Consider the following 23,784-nt stretch of genomic DNA (forward strand, 5'->3'; position numbering starts at 1 on the left):
AAAAACCATTTGGTTTCTCTAGAGGTTTCGTAAATGTAACGTCAAGATGATTGCAGTGTTTGAGAAGGTAGCAAACAAATAAACGGCCATACAAACAAACAAACGGGCACACCTGCGCATTAATCGTACTAGGATTTATTTATTCATATTGTTGTATAGTTTGTTATTCAGTTAGTTCGTTTTTTGATAGGCCAATTATGTCACGCTATAACAGTCCACTGTCCCATACACTGACAGACGGTGTGCTGCAGTAGACAAGTATTAATTAGCACGGTGGATGCTGCTGCTCGTTCTCTGTTATATTCCCGTAGTCTCCTCGCACGTAATGACACCTGTACTGTTCTGATCTGCCGTCGCCACACGACGCAGCACAGAACGCGATCGGAATATAATTTAGTTATCACTATTAGTACTTACTTACTACTTTTATACAACGTGTAACCGTATTACGAAATAATATTGAAGGATGCATATACATATTTCATAAGGAATCACCCTGCAAAAATATAAATTAAAAAAAGCATATTTATTTTTCCATACAAACTAATTCAAAACATTCTAATTTTTTATGACAACCCTAATCCTGATAAAAGACCGACACGTGCATAGCACCGTAGTAGTAGTAGTAGTAGTAAGTAAATAAAGTGCCAGGAGTCACTTTATTTACTTTTTCATGTGATGTATCTGATTTCTTTCAGTAAAAACTATGGCAATGGTTTAATTAAAAACTATTTGCGTTTCGATTTCACAGATAAGACTCAGATACATTATTTCGGTATTCATTTACACATTGTATAGTGAATAAAGAAGAATTGAGACTAAAAAATCCGTAGACCATATTTCATAATCATCACAATGTTTTCTTGTTTACATTAATTTTGAAATTTGATAAAAATAAATACTCAAAGTCACTGCCGTCTACTAAACACTGTCTGCTAAAACCAGATTAATCCACTTAAATGGAGCTTATGTGCTAAATGCTGTTATTGCGTGGATCCGCTTGGATTTCTTTCTGTAGGTTGTACCGTACCTATTCTCGAGGTTTCCACTTTGTAGGTCAATTGCGTGCTCCCCCTTCGCGGTCGCTTTCAAAAGATTAGAACCCATTTGTAAAAATTAGGTACATAGATAGAATAACTTTTTAGCAAACAAACCACAAAAGTAGTAATACGAGAAAATAGTGTTACACGACAAAGACAAAATTACCTAGAAATTTGCGAAAAAAACCTATTTTCCAAAAATTAAAAGTAATTGCGAAACTTCATGTGGTTTGAGTTGCAAGCTGAGATATACGTTAAACCCAATACGATTAAGTTCCATGAATTAGCTCAGGTGAATAAGGGTTCAACGAACGAAGCCAGCCCGTAGGGAACTCTATAAATATGATTCAAAAATGATATAATTTATATTAGTGCCAGTATTTTCATTCTTTTACGTGGTTTTATTCAAGTGACAGATTTTCTAACAGAGATATGTAATCAATAAGGCTGCGTGGCGGTGGTTGTGCTTGGAAATTCTCCATAGTATTTTTTTAGCTGAGCTTTAACTCATTTTTTGCCTTTGCTATCACGCACACCATCCGTAAAAACTAAATTAGGTTAGTTCTGTCTAATGCTTTAATTTGTTTCTTATTACTAAACGCATGATCAATATATCCATCAAAGTCTGACAGAAAGGTTCAAGCCACACCCTGCACTAGTCTTGTTAAATGTTGACGCAACCTCAAGTTTTATACACCCTTGTTTATCATCGTGTTTATCTAATGTACTTCATTCCATGTATGGCTTGAAAAGGTTACCTAATCTTTGAGCTAGCTAACACATGCTAACATTTTTTTTTTCACTAACTGCTATTTCAATTTCGTTTATTCAAGCTGTTGTACGTTACTGCTTTTGTAATAATAATAAATAAATATACTACGACAATACACACATCGCCATCTAGCCCCAAAGTAAGCGTAGCTTGTGTTATGGGAACTAAGATGACTGATGTATATTTTTATGAATAATGTACATAAATACTTATAATTTACATATAAACACCCAGACACTGAAAAACATTCAGGTTCATCACAAACGCCTTGGACTCAAAAAACAGGGTCGCTGCCCGCTGCGCCGATCGGCTATCAAAGATAATGATTGATGTAATGATTCTTTAAGAAGGTTTATTTTCTGATAAACTTAATTAGTTCTTATTTACTTACTTTATTTTATTATGCTTGTATCAGGGCAGACTTACTACCATCGCTTGAAGCAGTATTATCTAAAAATCATTGTTTTATATTGGCGTGCCTTAAAAAGGATTTATATTCAAGGGTGCCAACAATATTTAGGCAATGCTAGTAATCAATGTACTATAAAAAACTTTACATACAAAAAAATCTCTACAAATAAGTATAAATGAAGTCAATCCAGCTGTACTTTCGAAATGTCTGCCTCTAAAGCTGATATGATTCTTCGAATGATGCTTAATTGACTGTCTGACTGTCTGTCCAATTATCTAGACTAATCTTTGAAACAACTGAATGACGTCAATTCACAGGGAGAAAGAAACCGCCAAGGACCTATTTAGTGGCTTTTTCCAATATCATTCTATAATTTAACAATATTATTATCGTTAAGATATTCATCAATTGTAGTAACCTTTATTTGACGGGGTTCAAGGCGTAAATTTTTGCTTATTTGGTTGAATCTAAATACGAAACAAACGAAGTAGCACTATTCCTTTAATAGTGTAGTTACCTACTTTAAAATCCGTTTCTTTTGAAACATGAAAGTGGCGTCAACGTTAAATAAGAAGCAATTTACTCAATATCATTTCTCTGCCTTGGTATAAAAACGCAACGCGAAGGTGCACTATGACGTGAGAAGGTTAATTATATTATTATGTTTGATTCATTTGTTGCGATCAACATTGATTAAGATACGACCATCGTTAGCCGCACTTTATTTACTTTTACTAGCTTGGTTCAAGGATCGTGGAAGTTTAAAAAAGTGGTACGCGTTACATATAGGTACACTAGACTATCGAGGCCTTTACATAGTTAACGTTTTGTATATGGTGATACTGAATCTACCTTATAACCGTAAGAATATTAGTCAATGCCAAGCTGTACATTGCCACTCAATAATGACCCATGGTTGGCTTGTCGACCACCAGTCATCCATCAGACGTTTGAATCGTTACTTTTGAGTTTCTTACACCCACCACGCGCTCACAAGGAATCCAGCTAAAGTCATTGTTTATCCAGTAGCGACATCACTAGCTGTCAACTTGACGATTCTGTAACTAAGACTACCCCCATATTGTCGATATTTTTTTAATAATTCAAAAAGAATGTTAATAACTACGCTACGGTTAATAATTTATCTATCGTTATTACAATTATTATTATAACTACATAATAGGCTTCATTTAGGCTTTCGTAAGTTATTACACGTATTGCTTAATCGTGCGTACAGTTCGTGGCCTGAGTAGATGTGACTATGCCGTAACATCGAACGAAAAGATAATGAATGTCACGAATAAGTATTAAAAAGTCGGATTGAAGGCAAAGTTTGTTATGAATACAGCGATTCAGAGCAATCTCTATTCACGCAAAGATTTTATAACCTTATTTATCATGGTATTGCTTGTTGTGAATATACTGAATGTTCTTAGTTTTATTTACGACCCCAATAGCCTCCGGTAGCCTTTTTATCCCTCTGTGCATATAATATAACCTTGTACTATAGTAAAAATCTCAATTTAAAAAATTAATGCTGTTAGGCTGTAAAAAGCTATTTTAAGGATCGGTTGGCTTCTCGGTTTTAATTTAAAAATATCATAAGTATAGATAATAAAAAAGAAATGTTTTTAAATGCATAATCTAGTTTAGGCGAATTTGTGCACTTTTATTATCTAAAGTTTTGCACGATTCTGCTGGTTTTAAAGTTAAATGAAGGAAATTATTGCGCTATATCTACTCCTAATGTTAATATCATCATCATTACGGTTTGAAACTGGTTGTAAAATTTTTGTTTCGTAAATGAATTTGAGGGAGATAAGTATACCAAACAACTTTTTCACGTGTTCAATAAAAATGAGAAAAACACACGCCTGCGTATCGCCGCCAGCTAAATGCGAAATTGAACACGAGCGGTTAATCAACCCAGTCAACGTTGACGCAATAAACCCACTCTTTAACCGGTAAATTAATTCTGATCCATTAGTTCTACTTTATTTTCTCGATTTTTTTAAACATGCAAGTTAAATGTTTGGTTTATTATAGAGATTTTTGGTAGCTGAATTAGTACCATTATGGTACTTACTGCACACTGTGCACAGTATAATTATTGGAAGTAAAAGTTACGTTGAGGAATTCCGCTCTAAATCGCCAAGCAATTTTATAAAACATTCACCATTTTTATTAAGACAACATAAACCTATCAAATAAAGTAAAATAAAAATTAACGAGAAGATCAACGATACCAAATATACCCACGCGTCCGAAAATGCCCAAAAAGTTTCTTGTTCGTCAAAATATGTAGAGGATGTACCGACTACCGCTATCTGAACGAAACTTGCGTAAATAGCGTTTTTCTGTGCTGTTGCGTATAAAAAATAACATTATACAAAGTTGATTGTCGCGCATTATAGCAAACCAAGCTTGTCTCTTGTCTTGTTTTTCATTCTTACAAATAAATAATACTTTATTGGCGTCTGTTTAGACTTTCTTTTAATAGACTTTCGTTTCTTTGTCGCTGTTAAACGGTTGAGAACAATCTGTTTCAGTTAATTTTATAATTATTGTTGTACGCGACTAGCGTGCAAGAATGTTTTGCTTATAACACAAACACGTTTTGCGGAAAGGAAGTGACTGACACAATTCAATTTAAAGTAAACATTTAGGTTCGCTCCAATACATCAGTCAATTCAATGAACAGTCACGATAAAGTTACGTGATATATGTGAGTAGGTGTGGGTACCAGCAACATCGGTGATTGACTGTAACGTCCTAAATGGCATTTTTTTAAGTCACGATCGTCGAGTGGAAGGCGATTTCACTATTTTGTACTTACTTATAGGGCTCTTTTTTCACATATATTTACGTTACATTAACAAAATCCGTGTGCAGTGGAGCCTATAGTATGAGTCTGAAAGGCTTTAATTTACTTACACCTCAAATCCCTTTAAAAGGAAAAATACCTACATACATTAATAGAACCATAAAACCCTTCGCAACCCGCCCGTGTATTTATAGATTTCAAAGGCTTTATGTCCGTGATACTCGGGCTATTTATCATTCAATTATGAGATATTAAGGTTTAAAAGGCTATTGTCGTTTCGATATTAATAAATAATTCCTTTTTTAAAACAATTCCTTGGCGTGGTATGATTAAAGTATGGGTAGGCTTATCGGCGAAGCTACTTACGATTCTTCACATTATATTTTAAAGATCACTGTTTACATTAGGTACACAAACTTCCAGTTATGCTTTAAATGGTATGTATTAAACATAAACATTTAAACGGATCTGCATAGTATGCGAATGTGTTACTGTTGTAGAAATGCAGTATTTTTTTGGTACATTCCTAAAATAATTAAAATCGCAATTTATAGGTCGTCGGATTTCTTAAATCGACTTGATTGTTATATAATCGTCTTGATACTTTGACACAAGGTATCCAACATTATTGGATTATGTTGTAGCGTCATAATCTATAGCTTTTTTCTTCTTTTCCTTCATTTTCTTTCATTTCCCTCAACAAATTAGAATCGTATGTTTCCATATTTTACGGTTGCCTACAAAGGTTTATGTTTGTGTAAATATCAGGGAGCGGTGGGGGAACGGGAAAATTGGGGCGGCACCTTGCTCCAGTTCGATTGCCGAAATGCTAGTCGTATAAAATCTGTTTAAATGTCACAAGTTTTTTTAAATTACCGCATATTGCTGTAATTTAAGATTTTTTGAAGATGCTCTACCGTCTTGTTTGCGTATGTCAATTTTTTCTAACAAAAGTGTGGGGATATGAATTGGGAACTGAAAATGAACAATAAAGTCAATGATGTGAATTGCTTTAAACAAATTGAGTTTCTTGTTAATAGCACTTAAGGGAACTTATTAACTAGGTGCCTCCAAAACCTGTAGGGTACTTCCCGATGACCTTGAAATAGTTTTGTTTTAGTTATTTCTGCTCAAGTGAAAGAATCCAAATGTATGAATCCAAAAACTGGTCCCCTGTTGAATTATTTTATAATAATGAGGTGTAGAAATTTAATCTATATTTAATATTAAAAAGCTGAAGAGTTTGTTTGGTTGTTGGGCACGCTTATCTCAGGAACTACTTGGTTCGGATTGGCAAAATCTTTGTGTTGAAGATTCCATTTATCGAGGTATATATAGCCTATATATAGGCTAGATAACGTTACGCTAGAATTACATAGGAGCGGATCTTCAATGATAAGTTGCAGAAACGGAAAAAAATATTCGTTTTGACAGCTTCCGATGCGCTCGATGCGTAAACAGTTAAAGTTATGCCAATTAATGTATGAAGGAATTGTTCCTGAAAGCGGTATAAGGTTGATTCATAAGCGGTTGACTGCGCGGGACGCCAGTAGTATAATACATTTCACAAAAATGAAATGCATGTGTAATCTGCACAATGCACACAATTTACCTTTATTGAAATAAGAAAACGTTTCTCATAAAAAGGAACTTTATAGTCAGGTGACCTCTCCATGATATGAAATTAGCTCCATACCGTAAACATGCGTGCGTTTGATTACTTCATTGCTCATATTGAAACTACGTTTACGTTGCATGAGGGATTCATTATTTTGTGATTTATTCTAGGAATAGCTATTTCAAAATGTAAAATAAAATAAGCTAGCAGATAACGCCTTCGTCGCGCTGAATGTCTTAATTCCTGCCGAACTAAAATATATTTTCACGTAAATAATAGCCTATCAAATACAAGGTAAAAAGCTAAAATTTATCAAGATTAGTTTAACCCTGAAAATGAGATATTGTACATCCGGCTCAACATATCATGTATGTCTACTTCTATCTCATTTACCAGTTAACCATAAATATCATTGAAATCTTCCTGTTTGCATAAAAAGCATCTGTGAATCGTAAGTCACTATTGAACAGTCAGTTAAACAATAAACATACACAGTTAATAAACAGACAAATACATCTCATCTTACCTATGGTAAAGTCGGATGTGACAATTATTATTATCATTGTTAATTAGAACTTCTCGACTTAACGCGACGGTTTGCGACTGTCACTGCTTTTATACGGAATATTCACGTTATTTACGAATGTTAATTCATTGAATTTATACTTAAATACATCGGTGGTCGACGTGGCCGACTCCGACGCAACCGACTCAGTCCAGTGCTGGACATAGTGCTTTGCTGTAGTGGAGATATGACCAGAGTATAGTATTCGTAGACCGGGCTCTAAATTTCAGTATCCTTGAATCACTTTGACCTTCGCGTTGCGTATTATGTTTGGTTCTTGCAACTCAACAGCTGTAATACCCCTATCGCTAAATTTAACAAATCTCCACCGAACACGAAATACTTGCGAAATTCAAAATGGTCGTAATACCTGTATGGAAGAATTTAACTCAATAAAACAAATTATTATTCTTTTGTAAAAGTATTTAAAAACTACCTTTTGCGATTGTACGGAATCAACGTGTGCGAGTCTCCCAATTGACCGGATTTTTGTACAAGTATAAAAAAACCGGTCAATTACGACGTTATTTATGTACTTTTTGAGGATCATATTATACATGGGATTCCTCTTAGGCTGTAATTCCACGAGCGAGAGTATCTCACTAATCCGTCCTAAGATTCGCCGCAATGTTGGCGCCTTGAGGAGTAATATTGAGTTTGATAACATTGCGAGTCTATTGCCGCGATTTACCTAAAATACATTACAGCTTAAGTAGGCACATATTTAAAAAGTCATTGTATACAATAATAATTTGGTACGTGTTTATTGTACCTATTGAGTACAACTTTTTATATTTCAATTAATTATGACGATAATACTTTCGAATGTATCTCTGCGTAATCGCTATTAGATAATTACTTTCGAATGAAATTTAATGTTTCGAGTGCTGGTTATCTTGGTCGCTTCGTTGGAGACAACGTTATCTGTGCGTCTACGCGGATGTCTCGAGAAATAGGGTGGTAAATTTATTACTAGCTAGTTCTGCACGTGTTTTTTCCAGTTGCCCGCGTGTGTACTCTTACTTCCATTCCATTAACAGCCCACACGGGGGCACACGGGTCTCCTCTCAGAATGAGAAGGGCTTAAGTCTTAGTTCAACACACGGGTTACCCAAAGTGCGGATTAGTGGAATTTATACGCCTTTGAGAACATTATGAAAAACCCACAGTCATACAGATTTCCTCATGATATTGAATTGCGATCAAAATTATTATCAATATCAAGCAATTCCTGTCTAAATTCTAAACCCTACTCAAAGTTGACCTCGGCATCTAGACGCCAATCAATTCTAAATAAACTGCCAGCTATTTTTTCCATAACTAGATTGCACGTTGTACGTCGAAAATTGTCCTAGATGCTAGTTCTTTTTCTTTTTCTCCATGTAAAATGGTAGAATTTTTTTCAGCGAAATATAAATGGTATTTTACAATATTATGTGTGAACCGATAACGGTTACTGTTTAAGTATTTTTTTCTTTACTTTATGCGATTAAAAGTGAAAAGAAAGTTATAAAAAATCCTGCTGTATGTGAGTGCGTGTGTGAACGTCGATATGTATCGTAATACTTAGTTAATTTTTAATTGAATATCTTTAATTTACAGGCAAGGACGGCTCGAAGGTGACGACTGTGGTAGCGACGCCGGGGCAAGGCCCCGACAGGCCGCAGGAGGTGAGCTATGCTGACATGAAGCTCATCGGGAACGGCAGCTTCGGCGTCGTCTACCAGGCCAAGCTATGCGACACCGGCGAACTCATTGCCATCAAGAAGGTGCTCCAGGACAAAAGGTTTAAGGTACGTTATTCATCTATATCGATGATATCCATAGCTGGACCTAACGATGATCAGGAGGCCGAAATCCAAGTCAGTGAACAAAAAGATGTGGGACGAGATGACTAACAATTGGGATCATTTAAGCAGATTGTGCCATTTATTGTCGCTTGCCACTCACTATCGTTTAAAGTGAGTAGCACTATACAGGCCCTTGAAAAACACGTAATATTATATAAGATATTAACCGTAAGGTATGTAGTTTGTCATTATAATATATGACTCTCAGTCAATTTATACAACGCCAAAAGTAAGGCAATATTGTATTTGGAATGAACTTTAACTTTACACATTTCGTATTTAATAATTTAATACTTTGTTACTCGTTAGTAAACAAGCTATCGGAAATGTTTAAAATAGACGTTAAGACGCTAGTCTTCTAACCTAACCATAACTTGTTAGGTTTGGTAAGAACATACAATATTCATGCGCTTGGCACTTAGGGTTATAGCGATGTGTCACGAACGTAAATTATTTTATTATGAATCAATGGCATTGTATTTAACTATTTGTTTGAAATTCCTTGTGGCAAGTTCGTAGTTCTAGTCAAAATTGAGGGTTGTTATTAGTAAAGTTGATTGAAGAGCTAAAATGTTTTATTCATTCTCGTTTTGTGCCTTTTCTGACCTAAAGGCAGTCTGTACAATATCTAGCTATACGTATTGTGTACTAGGAAAGGTATGGTAAATGATAGGTGACATATTTTAAACGCTGATGGATATTAAAAGTTAAAAAGGGTGTTTATGCTAAATTAATTAATACACTTTTTATTTGTTGTAAGTTAAGTTTCATAAAAAATATAAGCGTGATAAAATATTGTAGGTTTGGTTATAACCTACAGTATTTTATATTCATATAAAAGCATATAAGCTGTAATATTTAAGCTTATAAGCTTAAATATCTTTTTGGGCTAAAAATGTTTGAGATGCATTCATCCTATCACACATCTCCAGTAAATCATAATATTATTACATATTATAAATAAAAATATTTTTTGTAATATGAGATGGAAAGGAATATAATATAATATTAAAGTTTTAAATTACCTACCTTTGTTTGTTTTATTATTACAGAATCGGGAACTGCAAATCATGCGACGACTGGAGCATTGTAATATTGTCAAATTGAAATACTTCTTTTACTCAAGCGGAGAAAAGGTAATTAACTATCATATAAATATTCACTTAATAATAACAAATACTACTATTTGTTTGATTTTAGTTAAATATATTTTTAATTTGTTTATACCTATTATATATATGTGATGCTAATAGTTCAGTTAATCAGAGTATGTATTTGTATGTTTTATTTGGGGAAAGGTGGCAGTGCCCGAGGCCGTTAGCTCTCTGCTAAATGCAATGCAGTCTCTAGAAGTCGCAGTATGTCCAATGAACAAATAAAATATTTTAAGCTAGCGTGCTAACGCACATCTAGGACTCTGGCTAGGGTTACCGATTTACATTTCAATGACTAAATTTTGCTCGTATACGAAAGCTTGGCCGCACATTAGCAGACCAACCGCGAACAATATTTTGGTTTTTCAGTATTCTATCTTGTTTATTGGGACGGAAAACAGGCTGCTCAAGGGCGAATAGCTTCTCTAGGCTTGATGATTGCGAAAGGCAATGTATTGGGGTTGTCGCATTTTGCGATATTTTAGGTATTGGAGCAGGCCCGCGGGCAAAATGATCTAATGTGCGCGCTTGGCCTTACAAATGAATTATCATAAAATATCGGTCGGTGACCTTATAAAGCCCTTTGCAGTTGTGTGTTGATGCAACTTAATCAAAAGCGAGTTTCAATCATGTCATTAGTCAAGAGCTTTTGTTTTGTTTTGAATCAATTCGAGCTATCATTATCACTTTCCGTCTGTACATAAGAATTTGCTTGTGTTTTGTTTTTTATGTTTTCATTTTCATTCTTGCACTCTGCTTCGAATTAAGCACTAAGAAGTCATAAATACGGATAATTAATAAATTATTATTTGATTATGCTGTTGAATGTTTCACAAATTCTACATTATTATCATCTATTCATGATTTTCAAACTCACCCTTCGAGTATATTTGACATAATGTTATGGTGTATTATGATTATTTATTTGGTGATATTTACATTAACTGATGATACGTTTGTACTTTTTCTATGAGGGGAATAATGCAAGTGGGCCTTGACTTTTGCACGGAACCAAACTTTAATATATTGTATTGTTTTAAACAATAAACAAAAAAATATCACTAACATTTTACAAATAAAATGTTTTCATACCAATAAATCAACTACTAGGTTTGTTTAAAGAACTGTAAATGTGTTTTATGTCTGGGCGATAGTAACAAATAGTTTATCCGTACAAATATTATAAATGCGCAAGTCTGTTTGTTGGCTTGTCACTCTATGAACCAGCAATAGAGCAATGTGTAATGCAATGATTTACGTGATGTTTTGCATGATATTAGTATGATATTTCATCAAGGGTTCCGGAAAATACACAGAATTAACTAAAAAAAAAAACTAAAATTCTCAAAAAACCTACTGAAAAATAATTTCGTTAATTTGTCTTTTCAGCATTCATAACATAAGTAGGGAAGTAGGGATGGTCTACTATAAACCGGCCATAGTATTGTCAGCTAGCTACAAGTCTGTACATGAAACCTTCATATTGAATATACTACAATCTTTCTATAAGGATGTACTAAGATTACGCCATCTAGAAAGAAGTAATCTTCTTTTTAAAAGTAACGTTAATTTCGTCAGTTCCAAATAAGCATTCAAAAAAAATTATTCTAAAGTAAGATTTTTTTTCTAATCATATTCATAGACGATAAAGGCTTAGTTTCAAGTTTATCTTTCACACAAAAGTAGCTTAACGATTCAACTGACAGGCACTATTGGAAACGTCGTTTTGTTTTCTCCCACTACCATATCCATATTCTGTATATATTCATCTGGAGACTAACGAAGTATTTTACGAGTGTTTTTATGGTGTGCTGGAGTGAGCGTACTAAATTTCGTTTAAACTAAGATTTTAGTTACTATTTCAATCTACGTTTTTGTTCGATATGCTTGAACTAGTAACCTGTTTAAGATTTGTTTAATTGTGATTAGGGTTTAAATATTACATTTTGCAAGATTATAAAAACATATTATGAAAAACAAAAGTTTTTTTTAATCGAACATCTAAATACAATTAAATCATTTACTATCCTAGCCGTGGGAATAGCAGCAAACATGACAATGGAATGTTTATTTTTTATGATTTGACAAAATACCGAGTAGCCATGATTTCAATTTGAGTACATTTTTTATTATGAAATGTCTAAAATCGAGCCATCGCTTTTAGTTCAGTCCGATATTCGAAACTATATAAAAAACTTCGATACTTTTGTAGTTTTGCTAACACTAACAAACGGAAACTGGTTTTTTTTTTACTGGCAAACTTAACTTGGAACTATAAGGAACTATGATCAGTTTCACAAAGGGAAATAATATTCAAATGAACTGCAACATCGCATGTTTCTGTAGCAAGATGCAACGTGGAATCATGCGATGTTGCTGTGGAAAAATGTTGTTTGGTTATTTTCCTTAGAGAATCACTGCTGGAATCAGTTTAATTATCTCCGTCTACAATGAAAATTTAACCTCATTTGCTATCCTCCGCGAAAAGCAGGAGATTCTGTACAGTCTAATTTATTATTTCATCAATCTTTATACTACAAACATATTCGGCAATGTTCGCTTCGACACAATTCAATTAGGTGTTGATTTGCACTCAACAATTATTCATTGTAAAGTAAACATCTCTTGAGAATGCTTTTATCCAATTATCTCCGTCTCTTATTTGGTTCTTCATGCCTAAGAATCCAGATGGCGAGTAATCTTTTAGTATTACGATAACTCTACAACTCGTTCCATCCCTGGGTACTTGTATAGCACCGTAGAAGGTATAGGCACCTGTTACCCTACCACTGGGTTGGAGGTCTACATAGATTTTTTGCCTTTCACATTTCCGACCACCATCGACTTTTCAATAGTTTACTTTTAAGTAACCTTACAATAAATCAAATAATAAGGTAATAAATATATAACTAACTCACTTTATGTTAGTAGTTCAAGGTCAAGATTATTATCCTTAGTAATTCATGTAGACGCCAAAACCTTTGGACATGAGCCAATTTGATTTGTTATTTTCTATCTTGAAGTTAGCGTCGACTAGTTTTTCGCGTAAATATTTCCTATGTTTTTATTAATGTACAAAAACTGTGCTGTTTTAGTCGTTTATAATTATTCACAGATTTTCCTTCTCATATTGCGTTCGGTTTTTTATAGTCAAGATATATAAAAAATTTTGTCCTTATCTCGCAGTAGCCATTCACTATAAAAATATGCTAAAAACTCGGAATCTAAGATAAGGCATACCTATTACCGCTACCCCCATTAATAATTATTGAAATTTCTATTCTAGATAGTTAATTCTCAAAATTAAAAATACTCAAAAAATATTAATAGTCATAAGTGACTCCTAAAGTGATAACTTATGACTTGCCTATCTGTGTCGATATCTGAGCCGAGAAATGGCCATTTTTCTTAAATGTATCAATCAAATTTTTAGTTGAACGTATTTTCATATGACGTATTTTGTGTAAATTGCCCATGGCAACCCTTAAAGTGCCAATAATTGGGTGATTTACCCGCACATGGCGGTGATTTGGAAACCCCTCAATATAGGGCGTGTACATTTTGTATTGGACCACCACTCTCTCGGCCACAATAGTTTATATTAATTGGGCTAAGGTTTCGCATGAATTAATGTAAACTTATTTGACACATTTAATTTAGCGTAGGGAGCACCTTATTCCAATTATTGGTTGATTTCTTGAATCTTCTTTAAAAGTACTTATTCATTGAGTAAAAGCGTAAATGCTTAGTTTCTGGCCTGGTTCTTCTCAGTAGAATCTGCTTTCCAAGTTCTTAAGCAGCAGACAAGCTGACATTTCAAAAGTGCTTTATTTTTTCCTTTCTCTATCTATAGTTAAGCAAACCTCTATGCACAAATCTAAAAGGAGACAGAGATGGGTGGGTTGGAATCGGTAGGTTCGGGTTTTTTTTACAAATTAAACTACCTTGAATACCACTGCGTGGTTTCCCTTCATCCAATTCCTTTCATTCAGAATATCCCGGTGTTCTGTATGAAAGGGATGGAGAACCAGTGGCACATGCCAATAATGTTAGCTTTATCTTTGTAAGAATTTATTTGTGTTATTGGGCTAGTGGGTAGACAACGAGGCCCTGAGTTCGATTCCCGGATCAGAACAATAATACTAAAAATTCTTAATAGACGCCCGGTGTCCGTAATTTGCGCTGTCCTACCCAGTGGCGTTTTAACCAGGGTAGGCATAAAGCAGGACGATCGTGTAAAATTGAAAAATTCTAAGTTGTATGAAATTTTTAGGGTAGGCAGTGCATTTGTGCATATATGAAATGCACGCCACTGTTCCTACACCACCCCTCGGAGAACGGACGTAGGTACTGGTTATTTTCGATGGTATAAATTACCATTAAAATCCGCCAACCTGCAGTTTGGTAGGTCTATAGCTATGATATGATATGATTAATTTTTAAAATATTATTATTAGGCCTGTGCCTCTCAGTTGATCATATATAAGCTAATGGATCAGCATAGTGAGAAGTCTTACTGAAAAATTTAATTTATCAGTACCCGGCCAGTAGCGTGCATAGAGGCTATGTACAGTGTATGCAGATGATATAAAATGAAAAAAAATCTCCAGTACGAGTTATAAGGAACTTAATGATAGGCTTTGTAAGAGTTATAAAAAGCCTATCCTTAAGTATTTATAACTCGTACTGGAGATTTTCTTCATTTTATATCTTCTGCATACCCTCTATGCACACAACTGAGTACCCCTAAGGGTTCTTGGCAAGTTTTAAATTATATATTATAATATGTGTGGTGATAGGTAAATAGGTTTGCCACCTCTGTATGAAATGGTCCGCATTTGATTCGGAAATTCCAACCAACCCTGGCCTACTCTCTCTGTTCCTGTTCTTCATTAGACCAATGCAATTCTTAACTAACTTATATTTTATTTTTTTAGTTCATAATGAAACAAAAATTCTGACAATACATATTTTGTCCCCATAAAAGCAATTATTTCATCACCAAAATGTGGTAATCATCATCTATAAAGCACGCGTGCTCGTGTTGGAGCAGCGTGGCGGTCATAAGTTCTAAACCTCTCCCATGAGACCGGAGCCCTGTGCCCAGCTCTTGGACGCTAATAAGCTCAGGATTATGATGACGATGACATTCCTTTTCTTTGTTTCGAATCATACTGTTTAATTGTTATAAGATCAGAATCGGTAATATTACACTTTATTATCTGTTGTATGCAATTATTGCGGTGAATAACAAATTTTTTGTTTGCAGAAAGACGAAGTGTACCTGAATTTGGTGCTGGAGTACATACCAGAGACTGTGTATAAAGTTGCGCGTCACTACTCCAAAGATGAGCAAACCATACCAGTTAGTTTTATAAAGGTGAGTTAAAGACACTGTTTACACATTATAGATATATATTTATATTATATAAATATTTATTTTATTATTTTTATGTATTTTGTATATAGTATAGTATCTTCAAATTTTATTGTAATTAGTATGTAGAATATTGTTATTATTTAGATATATTGAATATCCTTAGTTATTATGTAGTATATTGTACCATTATTTGACCTAAACCACAATTAAATCATCATACTCACTTACTGGGGTAGCTGGAAGAGGATCTCTTATAGAGATAAGCTTTCCTTTTTCCGATACACTTCATGTATCTTATGTTTACAATCACAATTTATGGTACATAAATAATAAATAAATAAAAAAGAGTTTTTTTGTGACGGAGCTCGTCATTTTTATTTCTACCGCCAAGCTGTGTACCGGTCGGAATTCCGGTTTGCATACGCCACGGCCTGTGTCGCCACGCCAACAATCAGGTTTACGCCTATAGATCAATAATAATTTTTATTTGGAACGGTATACATTGAGTACGGCCTATATAGAATAAACCGTGATAACTGCATCAGTAAAAAATGTGTTGCCGTTTAGCCCAAAGGTCTGATGACGGTATACAAATTTTCCATGTCGTTTTTCAGCTATACATGTACCAGTTGTTCAGAAGCCTCGCGTATATCCACTCGCTGGGCATCTGCCACCGGGACATTAAGCCGCAGAACCTCCTCCTGGACCCCAAGACGGGCGTGCTCAAGTTGTGCGACTTCGGCTCGGCGAAGCACCTCGTGCGCGGGGAGCCCAACGTGTCCTACATCTGTTCGCGGTATTACCGCGCGCCCGAACTCATCTTCGGAGCTATAGACTATACTACGAAAATCGGTTAGTTTACATTAACATACAAATTTCGTCCTCTTGAACGTATGTGAAGCGGTGAAAGCGCATTGGGTACACGCTTGACTTCACCTTCGGGGAGCCGAGTTTGATTCCCAGCACGCACTTCTAAGTTATGTAAGTTTTAAATAATTACTTGCTTAAAAGGTGAAGGAAAATATCGTGAGGAAACCTGCATGCGTGAGAGTTCTATATAATGTTCTCAAAGGTGTGTGGAGTTCACCAATCCGCACTGGGCCAGTGGGGTGGACTACAGCCTTGACCCCTTCTCTTTGGGGGAGGGTACCCGTGCTCTGTAGTGGATCGGAAATGGGTTGATGTGATGAACCGGGACCGACGGCTCTCCGAGGCACGGGGCCTGACACCGTCTTCCCATCTCTGGGCTGGTACTAATAATATACTCTCTAATATACCAGGAATTCGAACCCAGGACCTCGATATCCGTAGTTGAACCAGCTAACCACTAGACCACCGAGGCTCTTTATGTATTGGTAAATATATGCGCCGCGGCCATCGTACAAGTATTGTTACGGCAAAAACGGCAAAAAAAAATACCTGCATAAAAGCACAATTTTAGCACAAAGCAGTGAAAGTTAACGCTTTGCAATATCGTACATTTAGAGTTTTTTTTATGATACAGGTTCGTCACATAATAATACCTTAATAATTAAATAATAATTATTGCATTCTATAGATGATTTGAATTAATCAGATGTCTTCTGTTTTTTCTAATGTATTAGATATGCAGTTCGAAATAAATGTATAAACAGTCGATCGATGATTTAAAGTCCTCAAATTCAAAATAATTATCACACTCATATTGGTGACCTATAAGGTTGGTTTTGACAACAATTATTTACCTAAGACATACATAAAATTCGGTATGAAAAATATAAATAAATATTCATTTCCAGACGTATGGAGTGCGGGGTGTGTAGTGGCAGAACTACTCCTCGGCCAGCCCATATTCCCCGGAGACTCGGGCGTCGATCAACTCGTCGAAATCATTAAGGTTATAGGAGTTATATATTTACTTTTCATTTTCCCGGTGTCCATTTTGGCAGCCTTGTAGCTGTTATTATAAGTTAAAAAATGAAAAATTTATACACGCTAAAATATTTGTTTGCGTTGCCAGTCGTGACATAGGGCTCCTACAGATGACCCACATTCGGTTGAGGACTTGGTCAGGTCGACGGACGCAGCGGCGACGTCATGTGCTAATGGCAGTCGACAACGTCATGTTCTAATGGCAGTCGACAACTGTTGGCGATAGACGACGACGAACGAAGACTGCTGTTTTTTATTCGCCGTTGCTGCCATTACCTAGCCAGGACAGCACCGCTGCTAATTCGGCAGGGTGATTATATTTCGGATCTTCCGCGACGGTTTACGTCTACATCGTCAGTAAAGTGTCTACGCAACCCTTGCAAGTTCTCGATCAACTGTCATTCCTCTGTAAGAGCCCTCTCTCAGGCAAACCAACTTAGATCGCGCGTAGTGCGAGACTAAAATCTATAGATAGCGTTGTTAATTCGACTTCGTTCAACTAAAGTAAATGATAAATCGAGACAGATGTCGGACACATGTATTTGTCTCGTTCTTATCGCTTCTTAAATCTGAGGTGAGTATATTTTTCATTTGTTTTGATCCTGCTGAATTCCATTGTATATGAATTATTATTATTAACCATTGAAAACCATAAAAGGAAAGATTGTCTCGTTCTTATGGCGTCTTAAGTCTGAGGTAAGGATACAAAGTACACTTAGTGTGATGTATCTTATTAATTTAATTTGATCCTGCTGCATTCCATTGTATATGAATCATTATTATCCATTGAAAGCAATAACAGGAAAGTGATTTTCTTTTTTAATAGGTCCTTGGAACACCAACTCGAGAACAAATACGCGAAATGAATCCCAACTATACAGAATTCAAGTTTCCACAAATCAAAAGCCATCCTTGGGCGAAGGTGAGTTTCAAATTCTAATTACATAGTAACATATTATTACATTGAAATATACAGGAATTAGCTCATTTTTCGTATTTTTTTCTCAAAATGATTATAGTAACATATTATTACATTGAAATATACAGGAATTAGCTCAGTTTTCGTACTTATTTCTCAAAATGATTATATATACAGCATAGATATACCATTTTAATTATTAATTGCGCGCCATTCGCCTAATTAGTAAGATGGAATGGTGATTATTTTAAATAAGAAGCAACTTATTGGCATTATCTATGTATTGTAAGGCATCATGAAGCCTATTCAAAACTATTCAAGGTCAGCTGTCTCTATTCTCATTATATAACTGCGAGAAGAATTTAAAGATACACATGTTGTGCTGGGTCCAACGAAAGCAAACTACTTAGAGTTTAAATATTCTGTGATATTGTTATTCTAATATTACATGATTTGCGAACCGCCTGCATACTGCAGTTAAAACGAAGCCCGTACGTGGGAATATCTAATTCTACCACTAATGCCAGTATTTAAATACGATGAACAAGACAATGCCTACATAAGATACGCCTAATTTAAGGAGATTCCTAGGTATACATCTACCACTAACCAATCACCTAAGAGTTGGTGAAACGTTTTCCTTCTGTAGATATCTCTTAAATCATGAGGCATTAGATTTAGCCGATGCCTAGGTTTATTGAAAACTGGCATAAATGTGTTAAACGTTATTAGTTACTAGTAAAAGTTTACTCAAAGGCTTGGACTCACAAATGCTGTATTTATGAATTGAAGGGGGGGATAAAATACTACAATATACAGCAGCGATATGCCTAGTGGAGTTATGTGAGTTTTAATAAAATTAAATATAACTTCATTACCGTTAAAGTAATGAAAAACATCGTGAGTAAACCTGCGGTGCCTTAGAGTTCTACATAATGTTCTCAAAGGCGTGTTAAAACCTATCAACCCGCACTTGGTCAGCGTGGTGGATTACGGCCTAAACGGTAAATAATGTCAGTCATTATACATAACGGCCCATGGTTGCAGTTCATGTTGGAGAGAATGACGATGCCCAAGTCTGCCACTGACCACCAGCGCCTGCGAGTAAGATTACGGCAAACGACTAAACTAAATGCCCCCATACTTTCGTTTTTCTTGTTTCATACGCTACTCACATTGGCTATACCTTGTTAATAAATTTAAATAAAATATACCTAATTATTTTAAATTAAATATTTTACGACTGCTATGATTTTGGGTTCAGATCGAAATGAGGGTATTTTTTTTATTTTAGAGTTGTGTTTGGCAGCTGTCACTGTCTATATTCGTGCCAAATCTGTCACATGAATCGTTAAAACTAAATTGACAGATTATACAGAAGAATTATAATGCTAAGCGTAGCACTTATTTTAGACTGAAAATCTAGAATAAATCTATTTGATGATTTTGTGATAAATTGTAATAATGTTTTGCATTTCTGTTGTGTTAGCCCGTTTTTCTACATGTTTCAATAGTTTCATTGTTACCATTCAAGATGGAGGCATTTAGTGTGTACAATTTATTCGCAATAAGCCACTAAAATTAAAGTGTCGATGAAAGTTTAATCGGCTCTATAAGTTACGTAATCCTATGTAAGATATTGTTTAACAGAGGTGGGAAATTCGGTTATCTGAAAAGAGATATGGCTCTCGATTTAAACAGCCGCATTTCTCTTTTAACTCTTTGGCTCAATTAGTTCACTGACTGAATCTTTTAACTCTTTAGTTCGCTTGACTCAGCTGAGCGCTAAGATACAAATGAGCCACGATTATCTTAGGGGACCCAAGTAAGACGAAAAGCTCATTGCCACTTTCAACTCTTTATTTAAGGATTGATTATTCTTGATACTCCAGGATTACGACTATCAATTTCGTTTAAGTATTTTACAATTAACCCCTTTAATACATTTTTATTTAAACAAGTTCAGTTCAGTAACTTATTTTCTAATTTCTACTTTATTGCAATAGAAATAAAGACCATATTCTATGACGTATTGGCATTGGCAAGTATTATTAACCGTTCAGCTGAGCTAGAACAAACATTAAAAATTTTCTACTTTATATACTTACGATACATTCAGATACAAATTAACAATCACGTTTCACTGGGCTTGACGGCGAAACAGTGAGCGAGCGAGAGCTACGCTACATAGGAGTTAGATCTTTTTTCTTACTCATTCGCGAATTGCCCATCTCTATAAATAATTCATAGAATGCTATTGCGAATAATATTGTCGGTCGTTTAAGGTTTTTAGCCTTCGGCATGTGTTAACTAGAGGTTACACTAATTGGTTTATTGCGTAATGTTTGTTGGTGTTCAGTGTGCATACTCGCTATACGAGTGCAGTTTTTCTTTTTTAAATTGTCGCTATCCGTACTTTAACAAAGGGCCCTTCAGTTCTCAGAACCTATTCTGAAACGGCACTTGCCATTATTGCACACACAAACGACACAATCTGCTAATTGTTCTCTAACCATTAACAGTATAATGATGTTTTGCCATCATAAAAATATCATCTTCATTAAATTTGTGTTTAATATTCTTTGATGGAGGCTTTATTTGATATTTTTTAATTATAAAAATAGCGGTTTCGTAAATGTTTTGTCGGCATACAACATAGCTTGTCGGCAAAAATACACTTCAAACACACTTTTGCATTTATAAAATTAGTAAGGATATTCTTAGACTTTTACCAGAGGTCGCAAATTCGCTTTCTGAACTTTTGTCCATATAAACTTTAAATATGCCAAGTGCTACATTATTCTGTGAAAGATAAAATTCAATAACACTTGCTTTAACGGTGAAGGAAACAACAAAATAGGCATAAATCCATCTTACAGCTTTCCTGTTCAAAGCCATTGTGAACGCAACTGGCGAGTCTCCTACCACAGTGAGAAGGGGTTGAGGCCGTAGTCCACCGCGCTGGCCTAGTGCGGATAGGTGGAATCCACACACCTTCCTCACGGTGTTATCTTTCAGCGTTGAGCAAGTGATATTTTAATTGCTGAGATGATGATGATGAGGCGCTGCGCCAGGGCGCGTTTTGGAATCTCGTATCTATAGTTTTAGATAGATAGATAGATAGATCGTTATTTGTATAATACACACGTTGACATAGATGTCATTTAAATATCAATTACGAATTCACAGTATTGCTGGCTTGCAAATATTACAAACTATTGATTGCAATTAACACATAGAATATATTTAAAAACATGCAACTTTAATACAATACAATAATACAAAAAAGTCAAAAACTAATTGAAAATTCGTGTTCAATGTCAAAATAAAACTCTCGGGGACTTTTATCCTCGAAGACATGCCAGCCCCATCGTTACCTACAAGGTGAGATCCTAAAGATTAAACAAAATAAGAACCCAATATTACAATTAATACTTGCATATTATTGTATGTTTCAAGGATGAGCCGAAGCAACTCAAGTCGTAGAAGTCCATAGCGATCGCAGATGTTGGGCTACTCAGGGCACTTTGCGCAATACCTATAATACCCTTGAACATGGGATAGAAGCAGGCGTTACATTGCGGAAATCCATAATATATTATGAAAATTGAGCTTAATATGCTATATTCCACGAACAGCAGGAGAATCTGTATGGTGTAATTTATAATTTCTTCAATTCGTACACTCCAAACCAAACAGATCCTCGGCAATGTACCCTCGCACGTTTCGCTCCGAAACCGAAGCATCCTCAGGAGATGTTGACTTTACAATGAATAATTGTTAAGAATAATTGTTAGGCTTAATTTTCATAATATACCTGTGAACGTAGTTATCGTCATCATCTCACTGCTATTTACAAATATTGTGTGTAATGTACGCAACGAAAGTGCCATATATGTGCCTATGTGTATAAAGAAATGTTTGACTTTGACTACGATGACTGCGATGTATGATACGTGTCGACGTGCAGGTGTTCCGCGCGGTCACGCCCTCGGACGCCATCTCGCTGGTGTCGCGGCTGCTGGAGTACACGCCGGGCACGCGCCTGTCGCCGCTGCAGGCGTGCGCGCACAGTTTCTTCGACGAGTTGCGCGAGCCCAACGCGCTGTTGCCCAACGGCCGCCCGCTGCCGCCGCTGTTCAACTTCACCGAGTACGAGCTGGGCATCCAGCCGTCGCTCAACGACTTTCTTAAGCCGCGCGCCGCTCCGCCGACTGACGCCGCGCCCACCGCCGCGGCCGCCAACGCGCAGGACCACGACGCGCAAGGTACGCCGCCATCGCTTCCCGTCCACTATAGGCACGACGACACTAACACAATACGATTTTGACGAATTTAAGTGGGACTGAATAATAAAAGACGTCCTGATTTCGATTCGGGAATAATATTAGCTGTGGGCAGTGGCGTGCACTTCGTACATACACAAAAGCACTGCCTACCCTAAAACTGATATATAACTTATAACTCGTATGGTTGGGGGATTTTTTCCCACTCTGTGTGCATAGCCTGTTAAGAAGTCCAACGCACGCCCCTGGCTGTGGGAAGATTTTCGACTTGCGACGCGATCGCATTCAACGGCATTAGAAGCATTTTGTTACATAAAAATAAACGAGAATACTTGTAATTTTTTATAACTAGCGTAAACTGATATCCCAAAATTATTTAGATGTAAAAAGTAATTAATAATTTCTGAATTTTCTCTGGTCTTGTCTGGTGGGAGGCTTTGGCCGTGGGTAGTTACCACCCTACCGACAAAGACGTGCCGCTAAGCGATTTAGTGTTCCGGTGCGATGTCGCATAGAAACCGATTAGGGGGCTTCACTTACAACCAGGTGAGGCTGTAGGCAAGGGTTAACTTGTATAAACGCAGGCTCTTTTGTAGTTAATAATGAGTACTTCAATCATTTATAACATATTTTTTATGTATCACTAAGTTTTTCAGTTTTTTTAAATAAAATATACCCTGTGTTACCCTATGATAATTTAACTTTCTTATGGTGAAGAAATGTTTAAAATCGGTCCAGTTCTTTCGGTAAAAGCAAACAAAAAATCTTTCCTCTTTATAATATTGGTATAGTTAACAGTATTTTGGTACAACTACATTTTCATTACAAGTTTTGCAAATCTAAAGATATTTTTTGGAAATAGTAAATACTTCAAAACATATTTTTTTCAACATAAGTCATAGTGCATATACCTATACCTACCTATAATTTTATCTTGTTAACTGATTTAAAAAACGAGATTATGTAGAACTGATCATGAGTTTTGGGGACTTACAACGGAACTCTGCTAATCTGTAGAACTATTTGTAAGATTTAATAAACCTCTTTTAGATA

At 35.6% G+C, this 23,784-nt stretch overlaps 1 protein-coding gene across 11 annotated transcripts in view; it reads left to right on the forward strand.

Moving 5' to 3' along the window:
• Positions 1–23,784, forward strand: part of LOC120631345 (glycogen synthase kinase-3 beta) — a 51,595-nt gene that overhangs the window by 24,889 nt on the left and 2,922 nt on the right. For 6 of the 11 annotated variants that reach the window (XM_039900847.1, XM_039900852.1, XM_039900853.1 and 3 more), the window contains 8 exons: positions 8,834–9,024; positions 10,134–10,217; positions 10,380–10,439; positions 15,505–15,615; positions 16,230–16,467; positions 17,394–17,491; positions 18,353–18,448; positions 22,416–22,713. In XM_039900847.1, coding sequence (XP_039756781.1) covers positions 8,834–9,024; positions 10,134–10,217; positions 10,380–10,439; positions 15,505–15,615; positions 16,230–16,467; positions 17,394–17,491; positions 18,353–18,448; positions 22,416–22,713 — 1,176 coding nt within the window. Of the gene's footprint in view, positions 1–1,114; positions 1,121–2,253; positions 2,256–8,833; positions 9,025–10,133; positions 10,218–10,379; positions 10,440–15,504; positions 15,616–16,229; positions 16,468–17,393; positions 17,492–18,352; positions 18,449–22,415; positions 22,714–23,784 lie in introns of those variants that run through there. The other 5 variants (XM_039900851.1, XM_039900855.1, XM_039900849.1 and 2 more) reach the window with 2 other exon arrangements.

The sequence above is a fragment of the Pararge aegeria genome, chromosome 18 (assembly GCF_905163445.1).
Source record: "Pararge aegeria chromosome 18, ilParAegt1.1, whole genome shotgun sequence".
Lineage (NCBI taxonomy): Eukaryota > Metazoa > Arthropoda > Insecta > Lepidoptera > Nymphalidae > Pararge > Pararge aegeria.